General features: G+C 46.5%; 2 protein-coding genes across 2 annotated transcripts in view; one reads left to right on the top strand and one right to left on the bottom strand.

Annotated features, from left to right (window-relative positions):
• The window catches only part of Cat (catalase), a 36010-nt gene extending 24932 nt beyond the window's left edge, over positions 1–11078 (top strand). Inside the window, exons 9-13 of the mRNA XM_021194769.2 lie at positions 1273–1411; positions 4423–4553; positions 7736–7843; positions 9835–9918; positions 10176–11078. Of these exons, the coding sequence (XP_021050428.1) occupies positions 1273–1411; positions 4423–4553; positions 7736–7843; positions 9835–9918; positions 10176–10241 (528 nt within the window). The 3' untranslated portion in view covers positions 10242–11078. The remainder of the gene's footprint in view (positions 1–1272; positions 1412–4422; positions 4554–7735; positions 7844–9834; positions 9919–10175) is intronic.
• Positions 11079–14409: 3331 nt separating this feature from the next.
• Positions 14410–27614, bottom strand: part of Elf5 (E74 like ETS transcription factor 5) — a 28538-nt gene continuing 15333 nt past the window's right edge. Inside the window, exons 4-7 of the mRNA XM_021194771.2 lie at positions 24742–24792; positions 17707–17769; positions 16156–16351; positions 14410–15693 (exon numbers count right to left, since the gene is read on the bottom strand). Of these exons, the coding sequence (XP_021050430.1) occupies positions 15597–15693; positions 16156–16351; positions 17707–17769; positions 24742–24792 (407 nt within the window). The 3' untranslated portion in view covers positions 14410–15596. The remainder of the gene's footprint in view (positions 15694–16155; positions 16352–17706; positions 17770–24741; positions 24793–27614) is intronic.

Here is a 27614-nt window from a genome sequence, read left to right as displayed (position 1 = left end):
TGGAGGCAGCCAGCTTGGGTTGAGTCACACTTGCACGACCAGACATCTAAACATTACCTAGATGATTCGGGATGGTTGCAGGGGGCAGGGGGAGACATAGTTAGCAACACTGTTGGCAAAATCAGTGGGACTGTGTTAATAAGCACTTAAGCACATCAGTCAGTGTGAGTGATCTCTTACAAAATAACTACTGTAGTATTTACCTTCTCTACCTCCTTGCTTAGTTTTCACTTTTTAATGCTCATTTAAAAAATGTAGTTGCATTTTAAATTTTTAAATCAATTTTAAGTTAGCATACACATCAGTGAGCTTTCATTACCGCATACATTGCTATTATACTTTATACACCCTTCCCCCTCTGCCCTCCCTCATTGCCCCCTCTGCCCTCCATCTTCCCTTCCTTCTCCATGTTGTTCCCCCCAAATCCCTTCAGCTTCTATGCCACATTTATTCTATTACCCCTCTATTCTCCCTTAAGATCCCCCTTTCCCCTCTCACTGTCTCCTTTCCATTTTTTAAGGCCTTGTTTTTTTTTGTTTTGACGTCTATAATTAGGAATAAGAATGTTGTGTAGGAGTCAGGGCGATAACCAAGGCAGTGGAAGAAGAATTGTTGAGTAAAGCCTTGCATAGTGAGAGGAGCTCAGCGATTGGTCAGCGAGGCCGGTGCAGAGCAAATCTGAACACTTTTTACTAAAAGGAATGTCAAGATGGTTCTCATCCTGCCTTGGGAAATATGAGGTGTAATTTGCATCCGGATTAGCCTCAGAGTCACCCATTACCTGTGGCTGGCGGTCCAGTGGTTCCAACCACAGCTTACTCCGTGCTTGCTAGTGTCTCAGAATACACAGTGTCTAATTCACCATACACTGTGGGAGGCGCTTCTTTGAACAATTTCCATACAGCTGGCTTTGGAGAATGGCGCTGTTTAAGAGCAAAGGCTCAGTTCTTCCCTTGGGGTAGAGGGCTGGGGAGAGGGAGAATTACTTGAGGATTCTGTTGAGGTGAAATGTGAACTACCATGCCAAGGTAGTGTCCTGAGGCATCGTTGTCTAGGACAGATGTGAAGTGAGTGTTGGCCGGATGGCAGGGGTGATTAGGGATGGCTTCTTTAGGGAGAATGTGCTTTCTGAGTGGGAAGAGGGTTGACTCTGCCCAGCGGAGCTAGGCAGGGTTAGGCAGTAGTCATGGACTTTGAATGTTAAAATGCTGCTTATAGCTTTATTTCTGTTTTGTAACTGAGTGTCCTAATGTCTATTATGTATTACTGTAGGGCCGCCTTTTTGCCTACCCGGATACTCACCGCCACCGCCTGGGACCCAACTATCTGCAGATACCTGTGAACTGTCCCTACCGTGCTCGAGTGGCCAACTACCAGCGTGATGGCCCCATGTGCATGCATGACAACCAGGGTAGGCCTGGATATATTTTGAGTCCTTCCCTGTAAAGGTAGAGAGCATGGGGACTGGGTGGGCCAGGATGCTAGGCCAGTGGTTCTCAAACCGTGAGACCTCCTGTGCTGTGACATGCTCTGCAGGTGCTGCCAGCCACCCAGATCTCCTCAGTTGTGAAGTTTTGAGCTGCCCATGGTCTCTCCTGATTTCAGTCCATTTAATACATATCCCGGAGAGTTCCCTCCTCCGATTGCCCTTGGTGTCTGTCTAAAGTAAAAGGCTAGGTGGAAGATCTGCTAACACAGTGGCTGCCTTGGAGTGTATCCAACCCAGGCTACAGAATGCACAGTTCCTCAAGTCACTCTTACCCTTCTGAGAGCTTGGAAATGCAGAGGCACAAAGTTCCTGCCTCTGCCTGCAGTTCTGGTGAAGCTGGAGGACCAGAGAGAGAGAGAGAGAGAGAGAGAGAGAGAGAGAGAGAATGAATATCAAGGGAGTCTCTTTTTCCATGTCTGTTGCCCAAGTTGAATTTACCTAAGTCATCTACCAAGATGACATTGTCCTGCATTTGAGTGTTTTGGGGGCTCATTTGTCAAGTGCATGGTTTTCCATCTTAATTACCTTCTTTTTTTTTTCTTTTTCTTTCTTTCTTTTTTTTTTAGATTTATTTATTATTATATCTAATTACACTGTAGTTGTCTTCAGATGCACCAGTAGAGGGCATCAGATCTCATTACAGATGGTTGTGAGCCACCATGTGGTTGCTGGGATTTGAACTCAGGACCTTCAGAAGAGCAATCAGTGCTCTTAACCGCCGAGCCATCTCTCCAGCCCTTAATTACCTTCTTGATGCCAATGCACAGAGAGCCTCAGGTCTTAATTCTGGTTAGCCAAGGAGAGTGCTTGGTTGATGTGTTTTCTTTTAATATTCGATTGTAATGCATATCTTAGTTTTTAATTTCACACTGGGAGCCTGTGTCGAAGTAGTAGCTGCAGAAATAGATCTGAAGAAGTTTGACCTTCAAGTGATGCCTATTTGAAACCGTAGCTATCGGTACAAAACTCAGACATATCGTATACTGGAGGGTACACCTCCAATAAAAAAGAATATGTGTACTCTAAAGGCAACTTGGAGTATAGAGGACAAACACCCATTTAACAGTTCTAACACCAGCGGCCACGCCAGTCGCATCTTTCTGTATTCTTGCAGTGCTCTTTCAGGTGCCATTTTTACACATTTAATTGCTTTGCATATGCTGTTTTGTGTTCGGCTGTCCTGTCCTTAACTCCCAGGCCTCCTTGGTGTTTACTGAGTGTGCATGCTTTCTGCCAAACTCCACTGAGTAGGTCTAGTATTTCTGCTCCCTTAGGACTCTGGAGGCATGGGCCTGACGTCATTGACACTTCCTGTGTCTAAATCCTGCCTTTCCGGTCTTCGAGACTTTGATTTCTTTTCCTTCTTTTGTGGTCTTTTTGTTATTGCAGCTGTGCCTGGCACGGACAGATGTCCCCGTTTCCCTTGAGCTTCGTTTATAGTTAATTAGTTTATGTTTACGTCCCGCTGGCACACTTGTGAGAAAGTTGCTCTGGGGTTGATGGTGAAGTCCTCTGCTTGATTTTCGAGTGCGTTTGGGCTGTGCTCTGGAAATTCTCATGAAAGAGCTTAATTGTTTCCAGTTGCCAGAACCTCCAAGACAACTCCCACTCTTGGGTAAAGGTCAGAATGTATCTGAAAGTAGAATTTAAAACCTCTCAAAGGATGAATTCCTAGAGAAGAAATATTGTGGTGGTGGTTAGCTGTTGAAGCCTTTGCTTGTCGTAGCGACGCAGCTGCCCCAGGGCTACGTTCCGAAATGAGTAACCCATCGCCATAATGGTATGCGGCCATCTTTTTTTTTCTCTCTGCATGCACCCTTGGTGCCTTGATCACTGTGTTAGGTGGCATCTCCTAATTATCCATAGTGGATAGTCTGTCCTGGTGGCGAGCCATGAAGCATTCCAGTCACAGGCTGCTTCCTGTGAGCCACTTCTTAGGATCCTAGGCAGTGCTCTGAACAGGCAGTGTGAGCTCCGATAGTCAAGTTTCTGCTGATGCCAGCCAAAGCGGCAGTGTGCCATCTGGAAAGTAAATATACCACAACGAGGGGCCGGTGAGGTTGCTCAGAGGGCCCAGGGTACCTGCTACAAGCTCAACGATCTGAGTTCACTCCCCGGGACCCACATGGTAGATGGAGGGAGAGTTGACTTCCACAAGCTGTTCTCTGACGTCCGTACGTGTTTTGTGGTATAAGGACACCTGCACACACACAGTAAATAAAAGTTAATTAAAAATGAGAAAAAGAAAAACTTTAGTTTTTTAATCTCAGAAACATGAAGGATGTATAATTATATCTGCCAGTATTTTGTTCAAAAAAAAAATCAAGATAAATGAAAGCTAACATATTACAAATACAGATTTTTTTAAAAACTTTTCCAAGTGGGGAAAGTAAAAATAGAATTGAGGGGAGCATTAGAATCAGCTAAGGAGACAGACAGAAATGCAGGCTTCTAGCCCCGCCCCACCAACAGTGCACCAGCTAAGAACATCTCAGAGCTTCAGATTTGGCCAGTGAATGAGGGGACAGAACTAGATTTCTCTGTATAGTTGAGTCAATGTTTAGATGGAGCCTACATCCAAATGAAACGGTCAGATTCCCGGTGTCTCTGGGCCTGATCTCAGTGACAACCACGTCACGTCTTTGAAGAAACTTCCTGGTGCAGGTAAACACCAGGCGGAGTTATAGACAAGGACCTCTGAAGTGTCCGCTCGCGTTTGAGATCTCTCTCCTGAGGCTCGGAGTGAGGCAGCCCACATGTGCCTGTAGTTATTGAGACCTGAGATGAGAACCGTTTCCCAGCATGGAATGCGTTTACATCTGTACCTCGTGTGTGTGTGTGTGTTTGATTATTGCTGTGGCCCTCTCCTTCCCATATTGAGGGCTCACAGACGTTTGTCATTCCCCCAAGAGTGTCTCTGCTTCTTTTCAAAGGCGGTGCTCCCAACTATTACCCCAACAGCTTCAGCGCACCGGAGCAGCAGCGCTCAGCCCTGGAGCACAGCGCCCAGTGCGCTGTAGATGTGAAACGCTTCAACAGTGCTAACGAAGACAACGTCACTCAGGTAATGGCTTTCTTGGCTCCTCGTGGGCGCTTGGCTGTTTCCCTTGTCAGACCTCATTACCGAGTCCCATCAGTCTCGTTACATAGCTCTGCTGGCCTATATAGACCAGGCTGGCCTTGAACTCGTATGTGTCTTCCTTGCTTCTCTCTCTCAAGTGCTGGGACTAAAGGCATATGCCATCACATCGGACTAACTGGCCACTTCTTAAGGTGTCTGTCTTATTTAGGGTTTTACTGCTATGAACAGACATGATTAAGGCAAGTCTTACAAATAACAACATTTAATTTGGGGCTGGCTTACAGGTTCAGAGGTTCAGTCCATACTCATCAAGGCGGGTGCTGACAGCGTCTGGGCAGGCACGGGGCAGGCTGAGCTGAGAATTCTACATCTTCATCTGAAGGCTGCTAGCAGAATACTGGCTTCCTGGCAGCTAGGATGAGAGTCTTAAAGCCCACACCCACAGTGACACACCTACTCCAAGAAGGCCACACCTTCTAATAGTGCCACTCCCTGGGCCGAGCATATACAAACCATCACAGTGTCTAAAGCATCTTGAATTGAATCCAAAGAAGACTTAGCTCTAACAGCAAATCAGTCTCTATTGGCTAGAGCCAAAGAGCTGTCAGGCGGCTCTGCCCATTTCACATATCCGAACTCATTCTCAGCCCCCCACCCCATCCTTTATTGAAATGATAAAGTTGGGTGATGCTGGGGACAGTGATCTCCTGGGAATCTAAAAATGGGCAAGTGAGCCGTAAGTATATTGGCAGAGGAGACAGCCGCTGAGGCTCAGGAAAACGGTACTTTGCTGGCCTTGCACAGATAGGGCCTTGGGTTTGAATCCAAATCCTGGAAAACGCAGAACAAAACTGGCATCGAGAGTGTGTGGGTTCCGCTCAGGGCTCCTGGGCACCCGGCTCTGCTGTCCTTGGGGTGTTCACTTCCTCTTTCCACTGCTGGCTGCTTATTCCCACTGCACTGCCTCCCCAACCCCCTTTTTTCTCCTCTGCCTCTCAACTTCTGCTGTTTGGCCACGCCCACACCTGGCCGACTCTCTTTTTTGATGCTTTTCTTCTCAGCTTTCCTCTTTTTGAGCACCCTTCACTCTATGCCCGTCATAGTTGAGAGAATATGATGGTCTCCTTACCCCGGACTGTATCATTGGTCTCGGATCACCCTATGCTGCCCTGGGTCAGGGGCTCACCCTGTCTCCAGTTATGTATGGCTGCCCCAAGGGCTTTTCCCATGGATGCCCTGGGAGCCTGTGTGTGGACTGGGATTTGCTCAGTGTAACTTCCACCACACCCAGCTAAAGAATGAGAAGGTAGTTGCTCTGGAGTCCGGTGTGGGAGCTTTCTGTAAATTGATATTTAAATTCATTTAGAAGCTATTTTTATTTTCTCAGTTTAAAAGTGTAGATTCCAAGTGAAATATTTATAAATACATAAATGGATTCACTGTGAAGATGTTTTTGTTTGAAAGATATGTGTGTGTGTGGGGGGGTGCTAGTGCTATTGTGGGGTATAAAGCAGATTTAGGGTAAGCCTTTTATAGTAGGTTATTATTTTTAGAGATATGGGTCACATCGGTGTATTGTAGGATAGCCTTGACAGTCAAGGGTTTGCTTGTATGAGGTCAAGATGGGTACAAAGCAGCCCCACCCAGCTCCTTTAGAAACGAGACTGCCATTTGTACGGTAAGGTTTGTGATGTGACCTTTGTGTAATGACCTTTCTTATTTTAGTGAGAGGTTTTCTTATCATTATGCAGGACCCATATTTTTAACCAGCCGTGATCCTGGTATTATGGGTTCAAAGCAAAGTGGTACAATAATAAAAGGCCTGTGACCAGAACGCTTCATGTAAATTTCCTTAAAAATGATTACACGGCCTTGTGGCTTGGAGGACTTGTTCATATCAGATCTATCCTCCCATGAAGAACATTGGAAAGACAGATTAAAAGCTTTGAAGAGGGGCTGGAGAGACAGCCCAGTGGTTAAGAGCACTTGTTGCTCTTGCAGAGGACCAGGGTTCAATTCCCAGCACCCATATGTGGCTCACAACAATCCAAAACTTCCGTTTCATGGGATGTGACATCCTTGTCTGACCTCCCTGGGCACCGGGCAAACTTGTGGTGTATATTTCTAATACATGTAGACAGAACATTCATATACATAAATATTTTTTTTCAAAAAAAAAAATTAAAAAGCTTTGGAGAACAAAGCAAGGGCTTAATGAGCAAGAGCTCAGAAAAGCTGGAGAAAAATAAAGTTGTGTGTGTGTGCAGTTGGCTCTATAGCTTGTTAACGAATCCCTGAAAGATTGACAGTGAGCTCCCGTGAGAAGCTGGCTGCAGGGAACCACTGAAAATGCTTCCAGAAATTACTTTTTGGGCAGTGAGATGGCTCAGTGGTTAAAGGTGCTTGCAGCCAAGTCTGACAAACTGAGTTTGATCTCTGGAACCCACGTAGAAGAGAGAACTGATACCCAAAAATTGTCCTTTCACATCTACACATGGCACATGTGTGCACAGGCTTGTCCACACTCAATAAATAAATAAATGTAAAGAAAAAAGTCATAGATGGCCTCCCTCCCTCCCTCCCTCCATCCCTGCTTACCTCCATAGACAGACTGTATTAAATGTTCTGCAAATGTACTACAGCTCAGCTAAACTCGTAATGAGATCGAGTCCCAGTAGTAAGTGGAGGTATTCGGGAAGTATGTGTCTTGTGGGGGTGTCCTCTTGTGAAGGTGTTATGCCTCCGAGGAGTTAAAGTTCAAGTCGTAGGTTTTGTGGTTGCAGAAAGCTACAGCTGGTCTCAACATAGCGCTGATGACCAGGAAACAGTGCCATTTTGGAGGTACTGCCCACCGAAGGAGCATACCCCTTGGAAGCATGTGGGCGCTAAGTGGCAGCAACCAATCCTGAGAAAATTGGACGCGGACACACACTTGTACACACATACATACCCGCACAGACACACAGAGAAGAAAACCAGTTATAAGCTATTACCAACAAATGGATGCAAAAGAAATTAATTCAACACAGGTGACAGTTATCTTTACGATTATAATTTTTCAGTGATTTTTTTTTTAATTGTGCATTTCAAATGTAGACTCTTGGGAGAGTTTTATTTACAGTAAAATGGTTGTTTTATTTTTTTGCTCTCTCGTTGCTGAACAGGTGCGGACGTTCTACATGAAGGTGTTGAATGAGGAGGAAAGGAAACGCCTGTGTGAGAACATTGCCGGTCACCTGAAGGACGCTCAGCTTTTCATTCAGAAGAAAGCGGTGAGTCTGGCTTTGATGGCTAGAGGGTGACATCTGCTGGCTTATGGAGGTAGTGCAGCCACGTGGGAGAACCCTGCAAGGGAAAGCAGTTTCTAAGTTTACTTGAGCTAAGATGACTTTTTAGACAGTGCAGCAATTCTCAAAGTTCGATTACCTTGTCTCAGCGTTTTGTCCGGCGTGATACATACACTCATTGTTATCTGGTTTTCCAGTGTGTAGAAATTCCGTTGAGTTTAGAGTGACTTCTTGGGTGTGCTGTGCAGTTCAGCTGTAGTCAGTTCTGTGTGTGACGGCAGCTGTGGCTCTGCTTTGTCTCCCGTAAGCTTTTAGAGAATGACAGGTATTGTTTCTGGCTTTGTGGTTTGAAGCCTGTATCCAGGTTCACCGTCATGAGTCTGTGACTCTTCTTCAGACAGAGTAGAAGTTTGCCTCTCTTCTAGAGCAAGAACCGAGCTATTCCCCAAAGCGGCTGAGTCGAGGTGCTGCGATGTGTCTGCTGGCTGCTCATTGAGCTACCTGAAGCCCTCTCTCTCTGGCTTCTAGATTTTTCGATTGTCCCAGAAGTGCGTTCAATATAAACTGCATAGCCTTTCTGTTCTGGTGTGCTAGTTGCTGCTACTCTGATCATAGGACCTGGAATGTTACAGAGCCCAGGTCATGAACCAGCAAAGAGCCTGGTGCCTGCTCTGGGGATTGGCAGGGCAGGTTTTATCTCTTGGTCCTGATGAGAGCAGGTAGTGCAGCCTGTGAGTAGCAGACCAGGGCTCTCATCCTTGGCAGACCCTCACATATGCTGAAACTCTAAAGGCTTTCTGTTTGTTCCTGGTGCCCCGCCTCCTTTTCACTGTTTGCTGGGGCTCACCCAATGGCTGGGTGCCCTTCATGGGGTTGTCTGGCATATGCCAGTGTTGTGCATCATCTTAAATTGAGGCAGTGCCAAGTCTGCCCTTTCACACAGATTACTGACTTGCTAGGTATCCACCGTGAGGTCAGCTTTTCATTGGTGGCTGGTACAAGATGTTCAGGTGTGTTTTCCCCATAATATCCTATGAGGTCCATCATATGCTTTTTCCCTCAGTAAGAGGTACCTGCCCTTGTGGTGGTGTTTAGTTGTCTTATAGTTCAGTTCAGTTGTGACAGGAGTCCCTGGAACTTGTTTCATAACCGCAGATTTAGGGGTCAACCCTGTAAGAACTCCTTCCACTTTAGAGTTCACGCAAGATTGCTGGCACATGAAAGTCCCGACTGCTGTCTCGGGGTTCACAGGATCCTCTGCCAAGTTGGTTATTTGCTAGCATGGCTCACAGAACCCAGGAAAATGCCTTATGTAGTATTTTATCTGTTCATCATAAAGGGCATCTCAGTGCTCACCAAATGGATGAGATGCATGAGCTCGATGTGGGGAGGAAGGGCTACCAGTTTTCATGCCTCTCAGCTGTACCAGCCTCCCGACGCCTACCTCGAGGCTACGGAAGCCCTGTCATACAAGGACTTTCATGGGGTTCTCCCTACATAGGCATGGCTGACCAGGTCATCAGCTATGAGGTGACTGGACACCATCTGTAGGCTCTGGGTGGGATTGGAAGTCCTACTTTCAAATCCTATGCTCATTGTGTCTGGTACCAGCTCTGTCCTGCCTCTCACCGGACTTCCCATGAACCATCTCAGTGGTACACGGACGACAGTAAATTCCATGGGCTTCAGGATCCATGTGCCAGGAATGGAGGATAAAGACCAGATGTGTTTCTATGATACCACATAAGTATAACTGTCTTGCTCTTTTAGAGAGGGGGACACGGAAGCTCAGATAGGTGAGGTGGCTTCTCTGAGGCAGCTCAGCCCATAGACTGGAGAATTTCTACTGGACAGCCCAGGTCTTTCTCCAGAACCTGAGATGACCTGTGGAAATGTCCTTCCTCCCCTGCCCAGTAAGCACAAGGCGCTGGTAGTTCACATAGGATATGCTAGCCTGTGTCTCCCTTTGACGCCAGGTCAAGAATTTCACTGACGTCCACCCTGACTACGGGGCCCGCATCCAGGCTCTTCTGGACAAGTACAACGCTGAGAAGCCTAAGGTGAGTCCCGAGTGGCGTGGCTGGGAGAGGAGCCCGAGCTCAGCTGGATTAGACACAGCTCGGTTTCCCCTGGCATTATCGCCCCAGTTCAGCAGTTACTGGGCATTTTCTTTGGGCTACTGGCACAACACATAACGCTTTATTTTTAGCCCCCATGCAACATTGAAATCATTCACAGTGGATGGATTTCTGAGTCGTTTTAAGGGAAATCCCAGGTTCCTAACTCACTGGTCTTGTGTTCTCTTCCTACGACACAGAATGCAATTCACACCTACGTGCAGGCCGGCTCTCACATGGCTGCCAAGGGAAAGGCTAACCTGTAACTCGGGTGCTTGGCCTCAGCCTCCACTGAGGAGACCTCGTGAAACCGAGCCCAAGGCTCACCTGTAATCAACGCTGGATGGATTCTCCCCCGCCGCTGAAGCACAGACTCACGCTGACAACTTTAAAATGATAATCTGGGCTTCTAGAGTGAATGATAGATAGCCATGCTTTTGATGCCATTTCCCGAAGGGAAATTAAAGGTTAGGGCTTAGCAATCATTTAACAGAAACATGGATCTAATAGGACTTCTGTTTGGATTATTCATTTAAATGACTACATTTAAAATGATTACAAGAAAGGTTTCTAGCCAGAAACATGGTTTGATTAGATAAGATAAAATCTTGGTGAGATTAGTGTATTCTCCTGTTACCTCATGGCCTAGTATATATACAATACACACACACACACACACACACACACACACACACACACACACAAACACCACACACACACACACATAACACCACACTCACACACACACACATTAAGAGATGATAAAGATGGCCCTCTCAGAATTTTTTTTTATTTTTCTAAGGTCCTTATAAGCAAAACCCTATTTGCATCATGTCTTCCAGAAGTAAACTTAGCACTGTTGAAACTTGATGTTTATTCCTGTGCTGTGCTGTGTAGCTGATCGGGTTCTTTTTTTCCCACTTGGGTTATGTTTATGCTAATACACAGTGATTTCACATAGAGTGATTTGTACTTGCTTACATTTTTACAATAAAATGATCTACATGGAAGGAAAGCGTTTGATTTCTTTCAGCTCTGTATATTGTGGAATGTGGACTAGAGCTTACGAGCTCTCTCCGTGGTAAAAGCGCCAGCAGGCAGAAGCCTCCATGGTGTCTGTCTTTGAATGGCCTTCTGGCACACTGAGACAATAGGCAACGTCCTGACTTTGAAAGTTCTTATATCCTTTACTCCTTAGCTTGCTTTTTAGGACAATAAACCCCCTTGGGACAGGAGCGAGGGCTTCAGATGTTAACTGCTGTGCTGTTCTTACAGAGGACCTGAGTTTGGTACCCAGTGCCTGCGTTGTGGGCTCCCCGCTGCCTGTACCTTCAGAGCACTCTGAGATCCCTGACTGATAGTTACATCCTGTCTCTTTACCACCACTTACCCCTGTACCTGAGCAAACCTGAAACTGGTCTGTCTGTAGACACAGAAAGTGGGTCTACCCGTTTACACCCAACTCCTGTCGGAGAAGGTGCTTAGTGTATATAGTTCTCTGTAGATTAAGTCTGTAAGATAAACTCTTAAAAAAAAATGAATGCCGTGTGCCAGTAGAGAAGGAGGTCATTTGCGTATGGGTTATACATATGGTGTCAGGGAGTTAGGAGCTACAGTTCTGCCTTACTATATTTTCTCACATAAGCTGGTAGTTAACAGCCATGTTTCCCAGCGTGGTCTTATTGTCTAACGCTGTGGTTCCCAACCTGTGGGTCACGATCATCGGACAGTATGTATTTTTGATGGTCTTAGGAACAGACACACCTCTCAGTAGCAAAATTATAGTTATGAAGTAACAACAAGAATACATTTATGGTTGGGAGTTCCTATAAGAATCAGAAATACATGTTTTCTAATGGTTACAACCCTCAGGGTGAGAACTACCAGGCTAACGCTAGGAAGTATCTTCAGTTTTTCCTTGGAAATGCCTGGTGACTTTCAAAGAGAGAAGGTTCACTTCCCTCATCATGGTTTATTTCCTGTCTCGTTATGGAGCATTGAGGTTACACCCTAATTGCTGTACAGTTGAATCCTAAGGAGGATGCAGGGTGAGACAGTATATACATCAGTGCCTAGGCACATGGTCATGGCCACTGTATGGTCTAGTGGTTTCAAACAACAGTCGTGGTGTGCCGGCCCTGGGTCCGGTCAGCCAGATCCAGGCTGGTGTCAGCTGGGGACAGTTTGGCTGGTACAGCAATGTCACGTGTCTCTACTCTGCTGAGACCCATAGTGGGGGGGCGGGGTAGAGTCAAGAATGTGGGAGTGCTTTTCAAGCCTTCACATCGTGCCCACTGGTAGTTCTCTGGCTGAGGCAGAGGCCTTAGAATGAGGGGATGTGAGTTAGAGCTGAGCAGCACTCCCATTCTACACTCCACTGGAGGACACCCTCTCCCACCCCCGCCCCAGATCTCCACCCCCAGGGACCTTTAGTTGAGCCTTCTCATGGTTTGTCCCCAACTCACACCCCACTTTCCCTTCTAATACAGTTTTATTTTCTTTTGCTTAATTTATTATTATTATTTTTGAGTGTGGATGTACCTGTGTGCATGTATGTACAAGCGTGCATACATATTTATGCATGTGTGTGTGTTGGGGCCTCCCAGCCCTCTGCAGCCACTAAGAATCACCTGTGGTGGTAACCTTCAGATCTACCAAGCCTGCTCTACTGTTTACACTGGTCGCTGTCCTTCAGAGCGTCGCCACTCCTGCGGAGAAGACTTTTAGATGTTCCAGAGACAGCATCCTTTGGGCCCGCCTACAGACTCTTACCTGTGCTCTCAAAGACTGGGGCTGGGGGCAGGGGTTTTTCCCATACTATAAAAACTGAGTTTCTCATTAAACCTTGGGCTTCGATCAGAATGTTGTCCTAGCCTCGTTCCTTCTCGCAGTCTTTTCTCATTTCAGCCCCAGTCCGCCCTCTAGGATGAAACCAGTCCCACTCATGTGTGTGGTGCACGTGTCGAGATCAGAGGACAGTGTTCGGGGGTTGATCCTCTTTCTGCCACAGGGGACCCAGCGATTGGCCTCTGTTTCCCAGGCTTGTGGCAAGTGCCTTTGCCCACAGAGCCACTGTACTGGTATAGAAATAAGCTTTACCTGTGTGGCTGTTTCTTGGCTTCTCGGTTCCTGAAGTGATCACAGAGTAAGAGAGACGAAAGGGGAAGTCTCCAGAGCTTTGAAAGGTGTGAAAGGGCAACATGAGTGGATTTTAAAAGTTATACTTCATATTTTAAACAAATGTAAATATAATGTTAGCACTCTAACAGCTTGCTGTGGGAAGCTGTACTGCAGATCCTTATGAGTGAAAGTACGCTTTCTCTTGTTCTATTGATGAAGCAAACTTGGCATGGTCTCGCATTGGCATTGTTTATATAGACTTGGATGATCTCCCGTTTTCTGTCCTTGGATGAAGTCTAACCTGGGCTACATCTTTACACAGGACACCTGCTTCCATGAGTGTGGTGGGCTGAGTGCTGGAACCTGCGAGTGTGCCCTCATTTGGCCAAGAGTGTAGCTGACGTCAGACACCAGACAATACAGTGGATTTGGGACTTTGTCTCAGGCCTTTAACATGGTACTTATCTCCAGAGGACAGGCTCCAAATTTAAAATGTCAGAAAAACCCAAAACCAAAACCAACACGAACAAACAAAACCAACTAGGACACACATGAACAATAGCTGACCAAATCACATCTAAGAGGTGTGAAGAGGAGACCAAGCGCTTGTCCCAAGGTGCAACTTCAGCTCAGTTTCAAGAAATTTATGCCAAAAAGGACTGAAAAAATAAATCTAAGGTTCAGATCTATTTGGTTTTATCTAAGGAAGTTGTTGTTGTTTTTGTGTGTGTCTAATTTCTAAATAAGATAATCCCTTCCAAGAAATAACATATAAACTTAAAAGAAGCAAAGTACAACATAGACATCGTGAACTTAAAACAAAAATGTATTTGTTGAGGTTGGAGAGATGGCTCAGCAGTTGAGAGCACTGGCTGCTCTTGCGGAGGACCTGAGTTCCATTTGCCGTACCCACACGGTGGCTCACAACCATCCATAACTAACTCCAGGGAATCTGATACCTTCTGACCTCTATGGGCATCAGACACGCACTTGGTCCATCTACTTGTAGGCAAGACACTCATACACATTAAATAATATAAATCTAAAAAAAAATGTCGTTGTTGGTCCTGTGAGCCCTATTCAGTAGTGGAAATTTTTATAATATTTGAAGGTAGCAGTCAGAATTCTTATTTCTTAGATTTTGGAGGATTCTTTAAAAATCTCCATTCCCAGCTTCTAGAAAATGAGCCATCAAAGGTTCCTAGGTTGCCAAATTGAACAACACACAGACATTTGAACATGTTAAATATTTTATTCACATTGTTTATAAACTATATCCACCTGAAAAACACACGAATCCAAAAATAGATTATTTTACAGTAATTCACATTTCTTTTTAAAAACAAGTTACTTTTGAGGTTAAATTCTAAACATGGAGGTCTTCAGCCTGCATTGCTATTCAGTGCCTGTCACTAGACAGTCCCAGCTCTGGGGAAGTTAGGGTTCAGGGCACTCCACCATGTTGCAGGTCATTAACACCTTGCATGCCAACGGCAGACGAGGGAATGTCAGTGCAGACTTTAACCCACAAACATTGATTGATGTAAATTCACTGTTCTTACTTTTGTGTAGAGATGTGCTGGAGAGTTTGAGTATTCATCAGACAAGAGAAGAGATTGATGCTGTGTTCGGCTATCGTGGCTTGTTAGGACGTTCTCTGCTTGGTAAAGGTTTAACGCCTTAGCCTCAGAGAGAATCAATAAATTGAACACGCTGACGGTTTGAATCATAGGCACAGCAGTGATTTAGAAATGAGTGCACATGTCTGTTGACCAGGCCACTGTAGAACTGATGATAGCCACCAGTGAGGTGAAGGGGGTGACAATCTCGATAGCAATTCCCAAGGTGACTAACTACAAGGATGTTAAGTTCAGAAGGATTGGCCGTGGTGGTCGAACATGGAGATCTGGTTAAGAAACTTAGTAACTTAGGCAATCTCCAGTCAGGTCCCCGTTTAGTGGCTTAGCCACTAAATTTTTATTTTAATTAAAAATTCTTCTATGGAATATAACTGATGATTTCAAATCTAAGGCAAGGAAGTCTTACATCTCACCCTTTCCTAAAAACTAACCACAGGTGAGCTGCCTCGGTTGACCACTCAGAACCCCTGGAACGGGAGGATCATGTGTCCTTCATGGTGCAACAGGTCCGCAGCACCCATAACACTGGCTACCTTAGCTCCAAACACTTCATTAAGGAGACAGTGTCACACCAAGTTGCCACAAGACCATCCCTTCCTCCCCTTGGGATGAAGACGATTGCTTAAGGGATGATGCCATCGCCCCAATAGACAAAAACTGAATTCAAATGTAAGCTGAGACATGCAGAAATTTTATCAGTGTGTTTGTAGGTTTTGAAGAGGAGGAGGGGGAGGAAAAGGAGGGGGAGGAGGGGGAGGAGGAGGAGGAGGAGGAGGAGGAGGAAGACTTTCAAATGTCTAGTTTGATCTGATTGTTTCAAACAACAGAAATCCATCAAATGAGCCTGGTGTCCGGCGTAGATCAGGGTTTCTCTTCCTGCCACCCGTGCGCGTTTTTTCCAAATTTGTACACTAACCTCCGGTCAACCCGCTCCAAAATTCCCGTTTTATAGTAGTATCTGTGAAAGCAGGCAAAGGCGAGAAATCCAGAGAAGGTTTGCACCACAAGAAAACAATAGCAGATATATAGCCCTCTCAGATGATAGCCTGGGCCCTGCTTACCCTGGTATTTTCACACCCGTTATCAGCTTACACTTAAACCCTTCCTTCCCAGACACTCCACAGGCTGAACCTCTCTCCATGGTCAGTTGAGCGTGCGTTTGTGTGCTGGTGTGCACCACAGCTTGGGTTTAGGGTGATTCCCCCCCCTCTCGCCCCAGGGAATGCTGCCAAGGCCAAAAAAGGATGGTGGGTCACTTTACAACCCATAATCCCATCTGAAACTAAGAAGAGGTTTAGCTCATGACCCTGTCATATGGAGTGGGGGAGGGGAAGCCGAGGCTAGAGTGTGGGTCTCTCCAGCCGGCTATTTTATATAACTTATCTTTGCAGGTTCAGTGCATCTGATGCTGCTCACTTACCTCAGGGCTCGGCTCAGCTTCTCGTACGTCATCCTGTCATTCTTCTTCCTTTGTCCCCACATCTTCGCCAGGGCTTCTGACTTAACCACTCGAAAAATGCCCTGCTCCCTGTCCTCCCATTCCAGGATGCCACAGTTCTCTTCAGGAGACAGCAGCAAGTCTCTCACAAATTCCCACAGGTGAGAACTTTGGAGGCCTTTGGGGGAAGGAGCAGAATAAAATTAGCTTCCACTTAAACTGTCTTTTGGGGTTTTGTTTGTTTGTTTGTTTTTGTTTTTTTAAGAGAGATTGTGTCTCCTAGTAATATCCAGTGGAAGCAATACCCATAAAGTTTCACCGACATGATTGCCTAGTTGTGAGCTGAACAAAGAAGACGCCAATGAACAGGCCAAACAACATGGGAAGGCCCACAAGGCCTCAGTGCTACACAAAGAACGACAGGCAACTGAGGAATGCTGGGAGTGGAAGAGGGTCCCTAGGGACGAAGACACCAAGTGGCTTTTCAGTACCAGGCGGTCAGGCCTTAAAACATACAGACGAGAAACGTTATATGGACTGAACAGGTTATATTTATGAATATGAATATATATATATATATATATATATATATATATATATATATATAAATGCAATGACCATTAGTAAAAAAAGAGACTATGAATTTGAAGAAGAATGGGGCGGTGTATATGGGAAGGTTAGGAAGGAGGAGCGGGAAGGGAGAAATGATGTGATTGTAATCTTAAAAGAATAAAAAGAAATGGGAGGTGTTAAAAGAAAAGACAATGGGGAGGGAGGGAAGGATGTATATGTATATACATATTTATCTATGTGTATGTGTATGTAGAGGTAACTAATTAACCTGTGAGAATTGTTGCTGGGCTGGACAACTCTTGCTCTGCATGGAGCCTTACCAAGTTGGGACATGTTTTCTGGTAACTACTGGTAAAATCCCCGTGCAGAGACACCAGATTTACCTAGTTCCCCGTGGCTTCTTGTGAACTCACTCCTTGCTGACGAGCAGGAGGGCTGTGTGAAGATGTCCATGCTGCTGTTCACTTATCAAGGGGAGCTGGTGTTTTTCTTGTGCCTTTAGGGCATGGATAAGAATGACCTGGGCTATGACTCCCTAGTTTCCTGGCTCTGGAAATGCCAGACTCGATTTAGTTGCTGTAGGTGTCAAAGGTGTAATAAGGTACCTGTTCTACTGCTAATGGTAAGTGGCTAGAGTCTGCCCCAGGCAGACCTCAGAGTTGGGAAAGGCTCCTGGACTGCTCAAATCCCCACATTCCCATCCCTTCATCCTCTTCCCCTGGATACTACAAGGAGAAGGCCACAGGATGGTTCAGGAAACAAAACCCTCTTTCAGTAATACAACATAGAACATTTGTTTAGCTCTTAAAATTCTATGTCCAAGTGAAAGTCACGATTTTGGTCACTTGTATGGAAACAATCACGGACATCTCCACTGCCCCCCTGGGACAGGTCCCCCTCAAACGCTTAGCTTCAAAGGTGAACTGTCTCAGGGAAGGGGAATGGGGTCTGGGCCCTTACTTGTTCGGCTGTGACAGTCTTGACTCTTGATGCCACTTGTTTTCAAGCAACTGGAATCAGCATCTGAAACAGAAGGACCCGTGGCAGGGGAGGAGCCTCAAGCTGTACCCCAAAGAACGGAACTTAACTGCCAGTCTCTGTGGGAGGAGGCTCTTTAGGGTGGTTAGGAGATGGAGGGATGGGATGGAAGTGCTCAGTCCTGGGGCCTGTGCATACAGGGCTCCAGCTGGGATACAAGAGAGGAGACACAGACACAGTCCCTGCTCATGGGACCAGGTGAGCCCCAGACGAAGCAGACTAATCACCTGTTGCTTCAGATGTGATCAATACATGACACTGTACAGAGAATGAGCTTAGGGAGTGGCTTCTTTCTGAGGGCAGAACTCACAGGACGAGACAGTTACATTGTGGACCAGTGAAAGGAGGAGAGGGAAGGAGGGAGGGGAGGGAAGGAGGGAGGGGAGGGGGAGAGTGGAAAGGGGGAGAAGGAAGAGGGGGAAGGAAGGAGAAAGGAGAGGGAAGGAGGAAGAGGAGGGGGAGGAGGAGGGAGAGGAGGGGGAGGAAGAGGGAGAGGAGCGGGAGGAAGAGGGAGAGGAGGGGGAGGAAGAGGGAGAGGAGGGGGAGGAAGAGGGAGAGGAGGGGGAGGAAGAGGGAGAGGAGGGGGAGGAAGAGGGAGAGGAGGGGGACGGAAAGGGAGAGGAGGGGGAGGAGGAGGAGGAGGGAGAGGAGGGGGATAGGAGGGGGAGCAGGTTTTAGGTGGAGGGGACAGTCTCTATCATAGAGTGCCTAGGAAGCTTGCATACCCTGTGGTTGGGGAGAGCGGGAGGCACTGCTACACCCATGTAAGTTACAAACAGTGGTAGGCCATGTTTTTGGAGGCTGGGTGGTGGTTTGAGATTTTATACTAAAGTGAAATCCCCGTGCCCTGTCTTCTTTTGAGACAGGCTTTTAGGTCGCTTGCACTGATCTTGAACTCACTGTAGTTTAGGATGACCCTGAACTCTGACCCTCCTGCCTCTGCCTCTTAAGTGCTGGGAATGCAAGCTTGTACTGGCTTTTCCAGTTCATGCTGGGGGTGGAAGCCAAGGCTTCATTCATGCTACATAAACTACTTAACTGAGCTACATTTCTGTCTCAGCAGCCCATCTTTTAAGAAAACCCCTCTTGTGACTGTGTTGAGAACAGATTGGAAGGGACCCAGCAAAAACAAGGAGATGAGAATTCATGAAGGAAGCGAGAGTTAACTCAATATTGAATGGGATTACATATTATTGTGCTTTAATTGATAATCTCAGATACCCACATATGCATTGTTGGTATTCTGTCTGGACTCCGTCCCCACAGTTACCTGGCAATGGCCAGGTAGGCCTGGCACTATAAAAGGGGCTGCTTGCCCCTTGCTTCTCTTCTCTCCCCATTCCCTCCCCCCCCTCTCTCCTCTCTGCCCTTCTCTGCCTCTGGTACTCTCTTAACTCCCCTCCCCATGCCCTAAATAAACTCTATTCTATACTGTACTGTCGTGTGTCTGGTCCCTCAGGGGAAGGGATGCCTGCTGAGGGACCCCCTTTCCCTACACCCTGCCAGAACATATTCTTACAGCTTTTTCTCTTTTTATGATCACAACATGCATTGTTCCAAAGTATGTGAATTTTAAAGAAAATTTTAGAACCAGACCTAGCTCCTGCCTCACCTTAAGTCTCTGTCCATTCTTCCAGCTCTGGGGTCACTTTGCTTCAGCTACATGGGCTTTCTCAACAGGCAGGCACATTACACAGTGGGGACATTGACAGTTGCCCTTTGCCCTTTCCTTGACTATCTGGGTATTCACATCTTCATCTCAGTCAGGGCTAAGATTCACCTTCCAGGAGTGGCTTCCTCCCACTATGAAAATTGTAGCCACACATCATACTGTACTGTACTGGCTTGTTTTGTGTCAACTTGACACAGCTGGAGTTATCACAGAGAAAGGAGCTTTAGTTGGGGAAATGCCTCCATGAGATCCAGCTGTAAGGCATTTTCTCAATTAGTGATCAAGGGGGGAGGTCCCCTTGTGGGTGGTGCCATCTCTGGGCTGGTAGTCTTGGGTTCTATAAGAGAGCAGGTTGAGCAAGCCAGTGGAAGCAAGCCAGTAAAGAACATCCCTCCATGGCCTCTGCATCAGCTCCTGCTCCCTGACCTGCTTGAGTTCCAGTCCTGACTTCTTTCAGTGATGAACAGCAATGTGGAAATGTAAGCCTAATAAATCCTTTCCTCCCCAACTTGCTTCTTGGTCATGATGTTTGTGCAGGAATAGAAAACCTGACTAAGACAGTGCCTTTGGGCCTCTACTGAGATCTCTCATTTACTTCTTTATGGCCTTTGAGCACCTACATGACACATTGATTTGTGTGCTTTACAGTCTATGTCCACTAGAGGGCAGGATTTGTCTCTACCTATGTATTCCCTCCGCACCTAGCATAGTGCCAGGCATACAATGGGTATTAAATAACTGTTATTATCAGCCACTACACTACACTAATCATGTGGACTGTATAGGATATGTATTAATGAAACAAAGGAATACACATGGGATCTTGGGAAAAAAGGGTGTCTCGTGTACACTCTTGCCCAGGTCCTATGTTCTATGCCACCGGATTACATCACTCCCCACGTGAACATCTTGCACTGTCACCAGGATGAAGGCTGTCACATTAAACAGGTCTTTCATAAAGTGGACCCCGCCCAGTCCTCTAGCCTTATCTCTTTCTGCTCCCCGACTTTCTCTCATCTCAGGTTAGGTGGTTCAGTGGGGTCAGAGTGACTTTCCTCGGCCTCAGGATGGCTGTACTTTACTTACATCTTCCCAGCAGACTCTCATTTCCACAGAACCTCTTCAGAAGCCTCCCCTGAGCCCACCTCCTGGGCTAGAGCCCCCTCTCTGAGATGTAAGAGCACCCATGTCCTGTGCTAGAGCCCCTGCCCCCTCCTTGAGGTCTAAAAGCACCCGTGTGTTTCTTCTTCCTTCAAAACCTATTTCGGCTTCTCTCCACTAAAGCTTATATTCATGGGGCCTTTTATTAAAGCATATGTTCATGGGGCCTTTCTTTTATTAAGTGCTGAGCGCTTACTAGATGTCCCGTATACTGCAGCACAGTCCTTTAATGATGATGGATGACGCTAACATTATTGCCATTTTATTCAAGAGTTTGGAACCCAGAGAGCTTAAGGATTTTGTACAGCTGGGACTTGAGTACAGAGTTCTTCCTTCACCTGTTGCCTCCCTCCCAGTGGTCCCAGAGCTGACACTCACAAGCAGGTCATGTCCTTTGCAAGAGGTATTTGGTAGGCACCGAGCGAGCACTTAGCTCAAATGGTCTGAGCAGGGGTACTGGCTCTTTCGTGCCGTGTGCCTGTCCCCATCTCTAGACTTCCCCATTGTGTCACTGCATCTTTTGTGGGGGTGGGGGGAAGCAAGTGGAGCCATAATAAACAAAGGCGAGTCACTGACCATGAACAGATAAGAAGCCCTCACTGGACTACAAGGAGAGCCAGGGAAAGGGCAAGCTTTTCATCTCTGTGGCCCCTTGTGCTTGGAATGGAGTCTATTTGGTGAGATGGGGGCAGGTCAGGGGGCGCACAGAGCAGAGGGGACACACGAGAGACAGGAAGAGCTATCTGGTCAGGTTCCTCTCTTCCTACTCTTCCAGATCAGGTGACTTGGAAGTCCTTCATGAGTTGAGGAGGTTCCAAATCTCTCTCTTTGTATTAATCTAATGGTTGAGATAGAGGCAGAGGCAGAGGAGATGGCGTCATTACTGCCAATCTCAAGCAGGCACCTGATTAGACCCTTCACCAAGGCGAGCTGTTGGTTTGTTGCCATACCCTGAAGGGACTCTGCATGTCTGCAAATACCAGCCTTACAGCAACAGTGCCCATGCAGCGGGGGTACCTGGTGTGGCACGAGGGAAGGCATCTAACACCAGCCTTACAGCAACAGTGCCCACACAGTGGGGTTACCTGGTGTGGCATGAGAGGAGGCATCTAACACCAGCCTTACAGCAACAGTACCCACACAGCGGTGTGGCATGAGGGGAGGCGTATTCCTACTACTATCACTGAGGCTTGGGCAGGCCTGGTTGTCCTTGATACTGGAAACTTAAAATTTTAAGTTTATTATCATGAAATCCTAATCAGGTGTCCTCTAGAAGCTAAGATGGAGGCTTGGTGACAGGGTTTCAAAATCAAGCTCACTGCTGCTCATGACAGTCAGTCCATTCGAAACTCCCAACCCCACACTAGATGCTCAAGAGCAGGGGTGGCTAGCATGAACTCAAGACCATAAGCTCTATCCTCGGGTGTGCTGTGGTCTCTGTGGACATTTCTGTAGTGCAGGAGGGAGGGGACAGGTGGAGAGAGAAGAAAAAAATGATCAAGGGCTGGACTGTTGCTGCTTGGCCAGTTTGGATGGCTTCATGGCTTGCTGGGTTTTGGGTAGGAACTAATGAAAACCCAGGAACCTTGGATCCGTTCCTTGGATCTCCACCGAGTGGGCAGAAGAACACATAGAAAGGCCTGGGAGCTGCTATGCATGTGTGCATACATGTGTGCATGTGCGTGTGTGCATGTGTGTATGTCCATATCGGTCCCAAGTCTGTGATTACTCTAAAGTTGCTGCACTCCAGTTTTCTTTAGATGCAAATGGAGATGGGGCATGCATGTGAGCTCATATATCTAGGACTCCCGGCTCTAGACCTGGCACAGTGCTAAATGCTTTAAAAACATAATGATAGGGCTGGAGAGATGGCTCAGTGGTTAAGAGCACTGACTACTCTTCCAGAGGTCCTGAGTTCAATTCCCAGCAACCACATGCTGACTCACAACCATCTGTAATGAGTTCTGATGCCCTCTTCTGGTGTGTCTAAAGACAGCAACAGTGTTCTCACATATATAAAACAAATAAATCTTTAAAACAAAACAAAACAAAACCAAAAAGCAAAGAACCATGATAGCTAGCAATCTTTATCAACACTTCCAGGATGGGACCCCATCCTCTTTGGCTACTTTGTGGCCTCTAGTTGGCACATCAGCATTAGAAGACAGTATCTGATTTCATTTTCCAGGATATCTGGGTCCATGAAACATTGCCTAGGTCACAGACTCTGTGGCCATATAGCGTGTGTTTTCTAGGATGGGCTTACTGTACAAGCTATCAAATTGCTGACTTCTTACCTACCCTGTGCCTGTCAAGGTCTACATTAGCATTCCTGTTTAAGGAAGCCTTGGTACCAAGGGCTGCAGGAAAGCCAGAGCCAGGTCTCAGGAACTGGGGCTGGGATAACCAGAGCTGTGGGACTGCTATTTGGGTTGTCTCAACAGAGACCTTAAGTCTAGGCTCAGTCTAGAAGTTGGGTCTGTTTGGGTTGGGCACATGGATCAGAGCCTCAAGCAGCCGCCATTGTTGGAAGGGTTATCTCCATGAGTGATAAACACGCTTACCCAAAGCCTTTTCCCACCATCCTCACTTTTAGAAGCTTTTCTTCATTTCTGCTCCATCACCGGTGTGGGCCACCAACATCACCATCCTAGGTAGTAGGTTCTCAGCTAGACCCCACAGTCTAAGAAATCTTCAAATCTGGTTGTGGCCTTTACCATTTCAACACTTACAACCCTTCAGTAGCTTCCCAGCATACTCAGCATGGAACTACTGAACTCCACTACTCAGGAATCTGCCCTTGTCCAGCTCTTGGACTCAGACTCATTCTCCACTGATAATGTCCCAAAAACTTGTGTTGGGAAATGCCTGCAGTCATATATGGCGGCTACTGACCAACCATGATTGTGCATTTAAAACATGACAAATGTTCTCGAGGACCTGAATTTTAATATTATTTATTCTTATGTAATGGTTCACATGGCTAGTGGCTATGGCTTTGGAAAACTCAATGACACACCTTTTTAGCTCTTTTTAAGGACCATATGGGCCCTGCATTTGTCTTTGTTTCCTTGAACCTCTCAACCGTTTCACACCTGAAGTGGGCTATTCCTGTGCTAATGTCTCCAAACAAACTACCAACCAACAAACAAAATCACAAAACCTTCACTAATCAGAAGTCTAAGGATCTAAATCCTCAGTTGACTGAGATTTTAGGAAAAGGGAAAAACAAAAAACCCCAAAACCTGGGCCAGCAAGATGGCTCCGAAGGTAGTGTCCTAGCCATGCAAGCTTGATGAACTGAGTTAGATCCTTGGACCCCTCGGTGGAAGGGGAACTGCCCCCCCAGAAGTTATCCCCTGGCCTCAGTGTTTGCCCTGTGGCATGTGCTGGTAGGTTGCTCTTACTCCAGTGGACGCTACCACAGCCCTGCACATACATGTATTGGTAGCACTAACTGGAATCATGTATTTTTTTTTTTAGATAAGAAAAGACATGAAGTTGGGAGGGAACATGGTGGGAAGAGTATGGGGGGGGGTGGATAAGATCAAAATACATCGCATACATGTATGGAATTCTCAAAGAACACATAGAAATATTTTAAAAACAGAAGCTCCAATGTTCCCTTTCCCTGCCTCCATCTCCAGACATGACCTAATTGTGGGGATCGTGAGCCATTTGAGATCCCCCTATTCCACCATCCTTTAATTATCAATGACTTAGCAATGGGCTCAGATTATTCGGAAATATCAGCAACCATAAGACCGGTAAAGGCTGGAAGTCACTGGCACCATGGCTAATGGGCACTGGCTTTGTAGTGTCCTCACTGCATGCACCTACAAGGCCCTTTACCAGGCACAAATGTCACTGCTTCTTAAACTCACCACAACTCTGAAGGGCCCTGATATTTTATAGACAGGTAAAGTCTTGAGGAGGATGTAAGTTATTGTCCCACAGACCCCCTTTCCCTGTCACACTCTTTTAACCCGTTTTCTCTACTCTTTCTCCAAGTCTGTGCTTGCTTTTGGTTCATCAACCTTCTAGTGTGGTTGTTAAATCAGGTTCAAACCCAAGTGCCCAGTATGGCCCGGGCACAGCTGTGGCAGTTTGAACGTCATACTTACAGTCTTTGATGGCAGTCTTGGTTTCTTCAGCATCATTGAAAAAGGAATAACCTGGGAAAGAAAGGGAAAGAGAGATTCATAAACTATTCTATGCAATCCTGGGGTCCAGCCAGACCAGGAGAGGAGGTTTTGGAGGAAGGGAAGTGACTCTTATTACTGAGGGATTTTTTTTCCCCCGGAGGGAAACTTGGACACCATCTGGCCCTGATGCATCATACTTTTTTAAAGGTTATCTAAAAAGAACACCAGATGCCAGGGGTTCCAGGAGGCTGCGTGGGTCAGCTGACTGGACTCTAGAGAGTGAATCTTGCCTAGGATCTAGGAAACGTGGGCTGGGCTACTGCTGGGCTACTGAGCTGGGCTACTGCTGCCTGCATGGCATTGCCAGTCACTGGCTCTCTGGCTTGTCGGTCAGTCTTCATGGAATGTGTACTTAAACACCCACTCAACTCTCTTCTGGCCCTGGGCCTATGGTTTCTGACATGGGACTGTAATCCTTGGAGATCAGAATGCCTGTGATGTGACAGCCAAAGGGAAGCGAGGGATAAGAAGCTTAAAGGGCACATAGCTCTGCTTGAATGCTCAGTTCTCTGGAAGACCGAGTTGGTACCTTACTCTGTAGAATGATGAGCTGGGCTGGAGTTTAAGATCATGTTTCCAGGAACCAGGACAAGTCAGTGGATAACCTATTCTTGACTTGGCGTCTCTCATGAAGAGTACTATCTCTTTACTAACATAGGAGGAACACTCTGGCCAAAGGGCCAAGTAGAGCCGGGTAGGGGACTGATGAAAGGTATTTCTTGTCCTACACTGTTGAAGCCATTCTGTGGTCCCCAGCCTTTCCCTTGATCTCTCCTTATGGTGACCAGGAGGTCCATGCTTCTAGACCTTTACATCTTTCTGCAACATCTACTGATTTAGATGATTGTCTGGGCTCCGGAGGCCCTTCTAGGGCCTCCCCTGGTTGAAGCATCTTTGTTCTGTGTCTCAGGCAAACTGCTGAAGTGTAAACTCTGGCCACGATGCTTATGTACACAGGCTTGCCTGAGGGACATAAAGGGAAAGTTTCAGAGTGAAGCAGGTTGGTGGAGTGATATTTTCAGATATAGAGAATGACAGAAAATCCCATTGTTGGAGTTGGTATTGGCACTCAGGGATTCCTTATTGGTCAGATTTTAGCTGGGCATAGTGGCACATGCCTTTAAATCCAGGACCTGGGAGGCAGAGGCAGGCAGAGCTCTGTTAGTTCCAGTACAGCCAGATCTACAGAGTGAGACCTTGTCTCAAAAATACCAAAGAGCTGGAGTCAACCCTATGTGAATGCTGAGAATCGAACTCAGGTCCTCCAGAAGAGCAGCATGTACTCTTAACTGCGTAGCATCTCTAAGGCCAGTTTTTAGCTTACTCATTTTTATTTTATAGATTCCCGAGTCCATGGGAAAGGACGAGACCATTGTGGAAGATCTTAGCCCAGGAGCTTGGGACTTCGAGATAAACTTGGTTAATGTGGCATTTGGCTGAGGGAGCAATGCACCTTCAACTCCTTCCAAGGTGGAATATGGCCCTCTCCATGGCCCTGGAATTTTTAGCAAGATTGTCCTCTTGGGACCGTTATATTTTTAAAGACAGAGTGTTACTACATCACCTTGTTGGCCTGAAACTCACTATACAGAGCAGGCTGGCCTTGAACTCACAGAAACCTGTCTGCCTCTGTATCCCAAGTGTCGGGTTTAAAGCTGTGTACAACCATACCTGGCTCTTGGGAAGTTTTAAATGGAGTTCCAGGATCCTTCTCCCAGAGAGGCTGTGACACACTCAGCCTCGCACACACTAAGCACAGGCTTCTGCCTCTCGCCCAAGGCCCCACTCTCGGTTTTCTTGTCCTCAGTCTTTCATGATGGGAGGAACAAATAGAAGCAGTAGCCTCCCAGAGCTGGGAGGTGCTCTGAGGTTTCTCTGCCTAAATGGGAATCTCTTCTTTGCACACAGCATCCTTGTAAAGCAGGGACCAGCAGACAGCTTGGTCTCCAGTGGCAGGGAACATCCTACTTTCTCTGTATCCTGAAGAAACCTTTCCAAGAGAAACTTACAACTTTCCCAAAAGTCTTTTTGTAAAGAATCAAGAATAGATGTGTCTGCTTTGGTTTGCTTGTTTTGTGGGTTTTTTTTTTTTTTTTTTTTCTGCCTCTTGGTTATATTAGTGATACAAATAGCTGCTACTTAGCGTGTACTTTTATGTTGTGCTAGGTAATCATTCACCAAACACTTCAAAGCCCAGGGAGGGTTGTCAATCCTCCCAGCAGACAAGCATCTGGAGATTTGGACGGGGGCGCGCCTTGCAGAAAGAATCCTATGGCTTCCTTATCCAAGAGCCTGGACTGTATCAGGAACACAGTGGGCCATTCTGATTTCCGAGTTTTCACTTTGCCTGGACTGCCTGTGGAGCAGGCCTGTATGCTGTCACAGAGGGAAGCCTCTCAGACCTGTGGCTTTATTACTGGGACACAGCTTTGTGGGTTGAAAAAGCAGTGCATGCTCATGGTGTCCACGATACTGGCGCCACCTTCTGGCCATTGACAGAAAGGAATGTACAGAGTGGCAATTTTTGGACTCCTCTGGAAATAGGAAGAGGTCTATTTTATTGTCTTCATTTCTGCTTAGTCAGGGATGAAGCGGAACGCTTTTTTCCTTTTCATCTTTCATGGTTTAATTATTTTTGAGCATTCTTATTTGAGGCTTTCAGCGTGGTTTTGGACTTCCTTACGTGTACGTTGAGTTACTTTTATTTTTAAAAAACCTACCCCACGTGCTTTCTTGGCTCTTGTTTTCCCTTTGGCTAAACTCTCAACACTGGGATGGTAGAAGGTCTGGTT

This window comes from Mus pahari, chromosome 3, assembly GCF_900095145.1.
Source record: "Mus pahari chromosome 3, PAHARI_EIJ_v1.1, whole genome shotgun sequence".
In the NCBI taxonomy this organism is placed as follows: Eukaryota; Metazoa; Chordata; class Mammalia; order Rodentia; family Muridae; genus Mus; species Mus pahari.
Note: the sequence above shows the minus strand (reverse complement) of the source record. Positions and strands in the feature narration are given on the sequence as shown.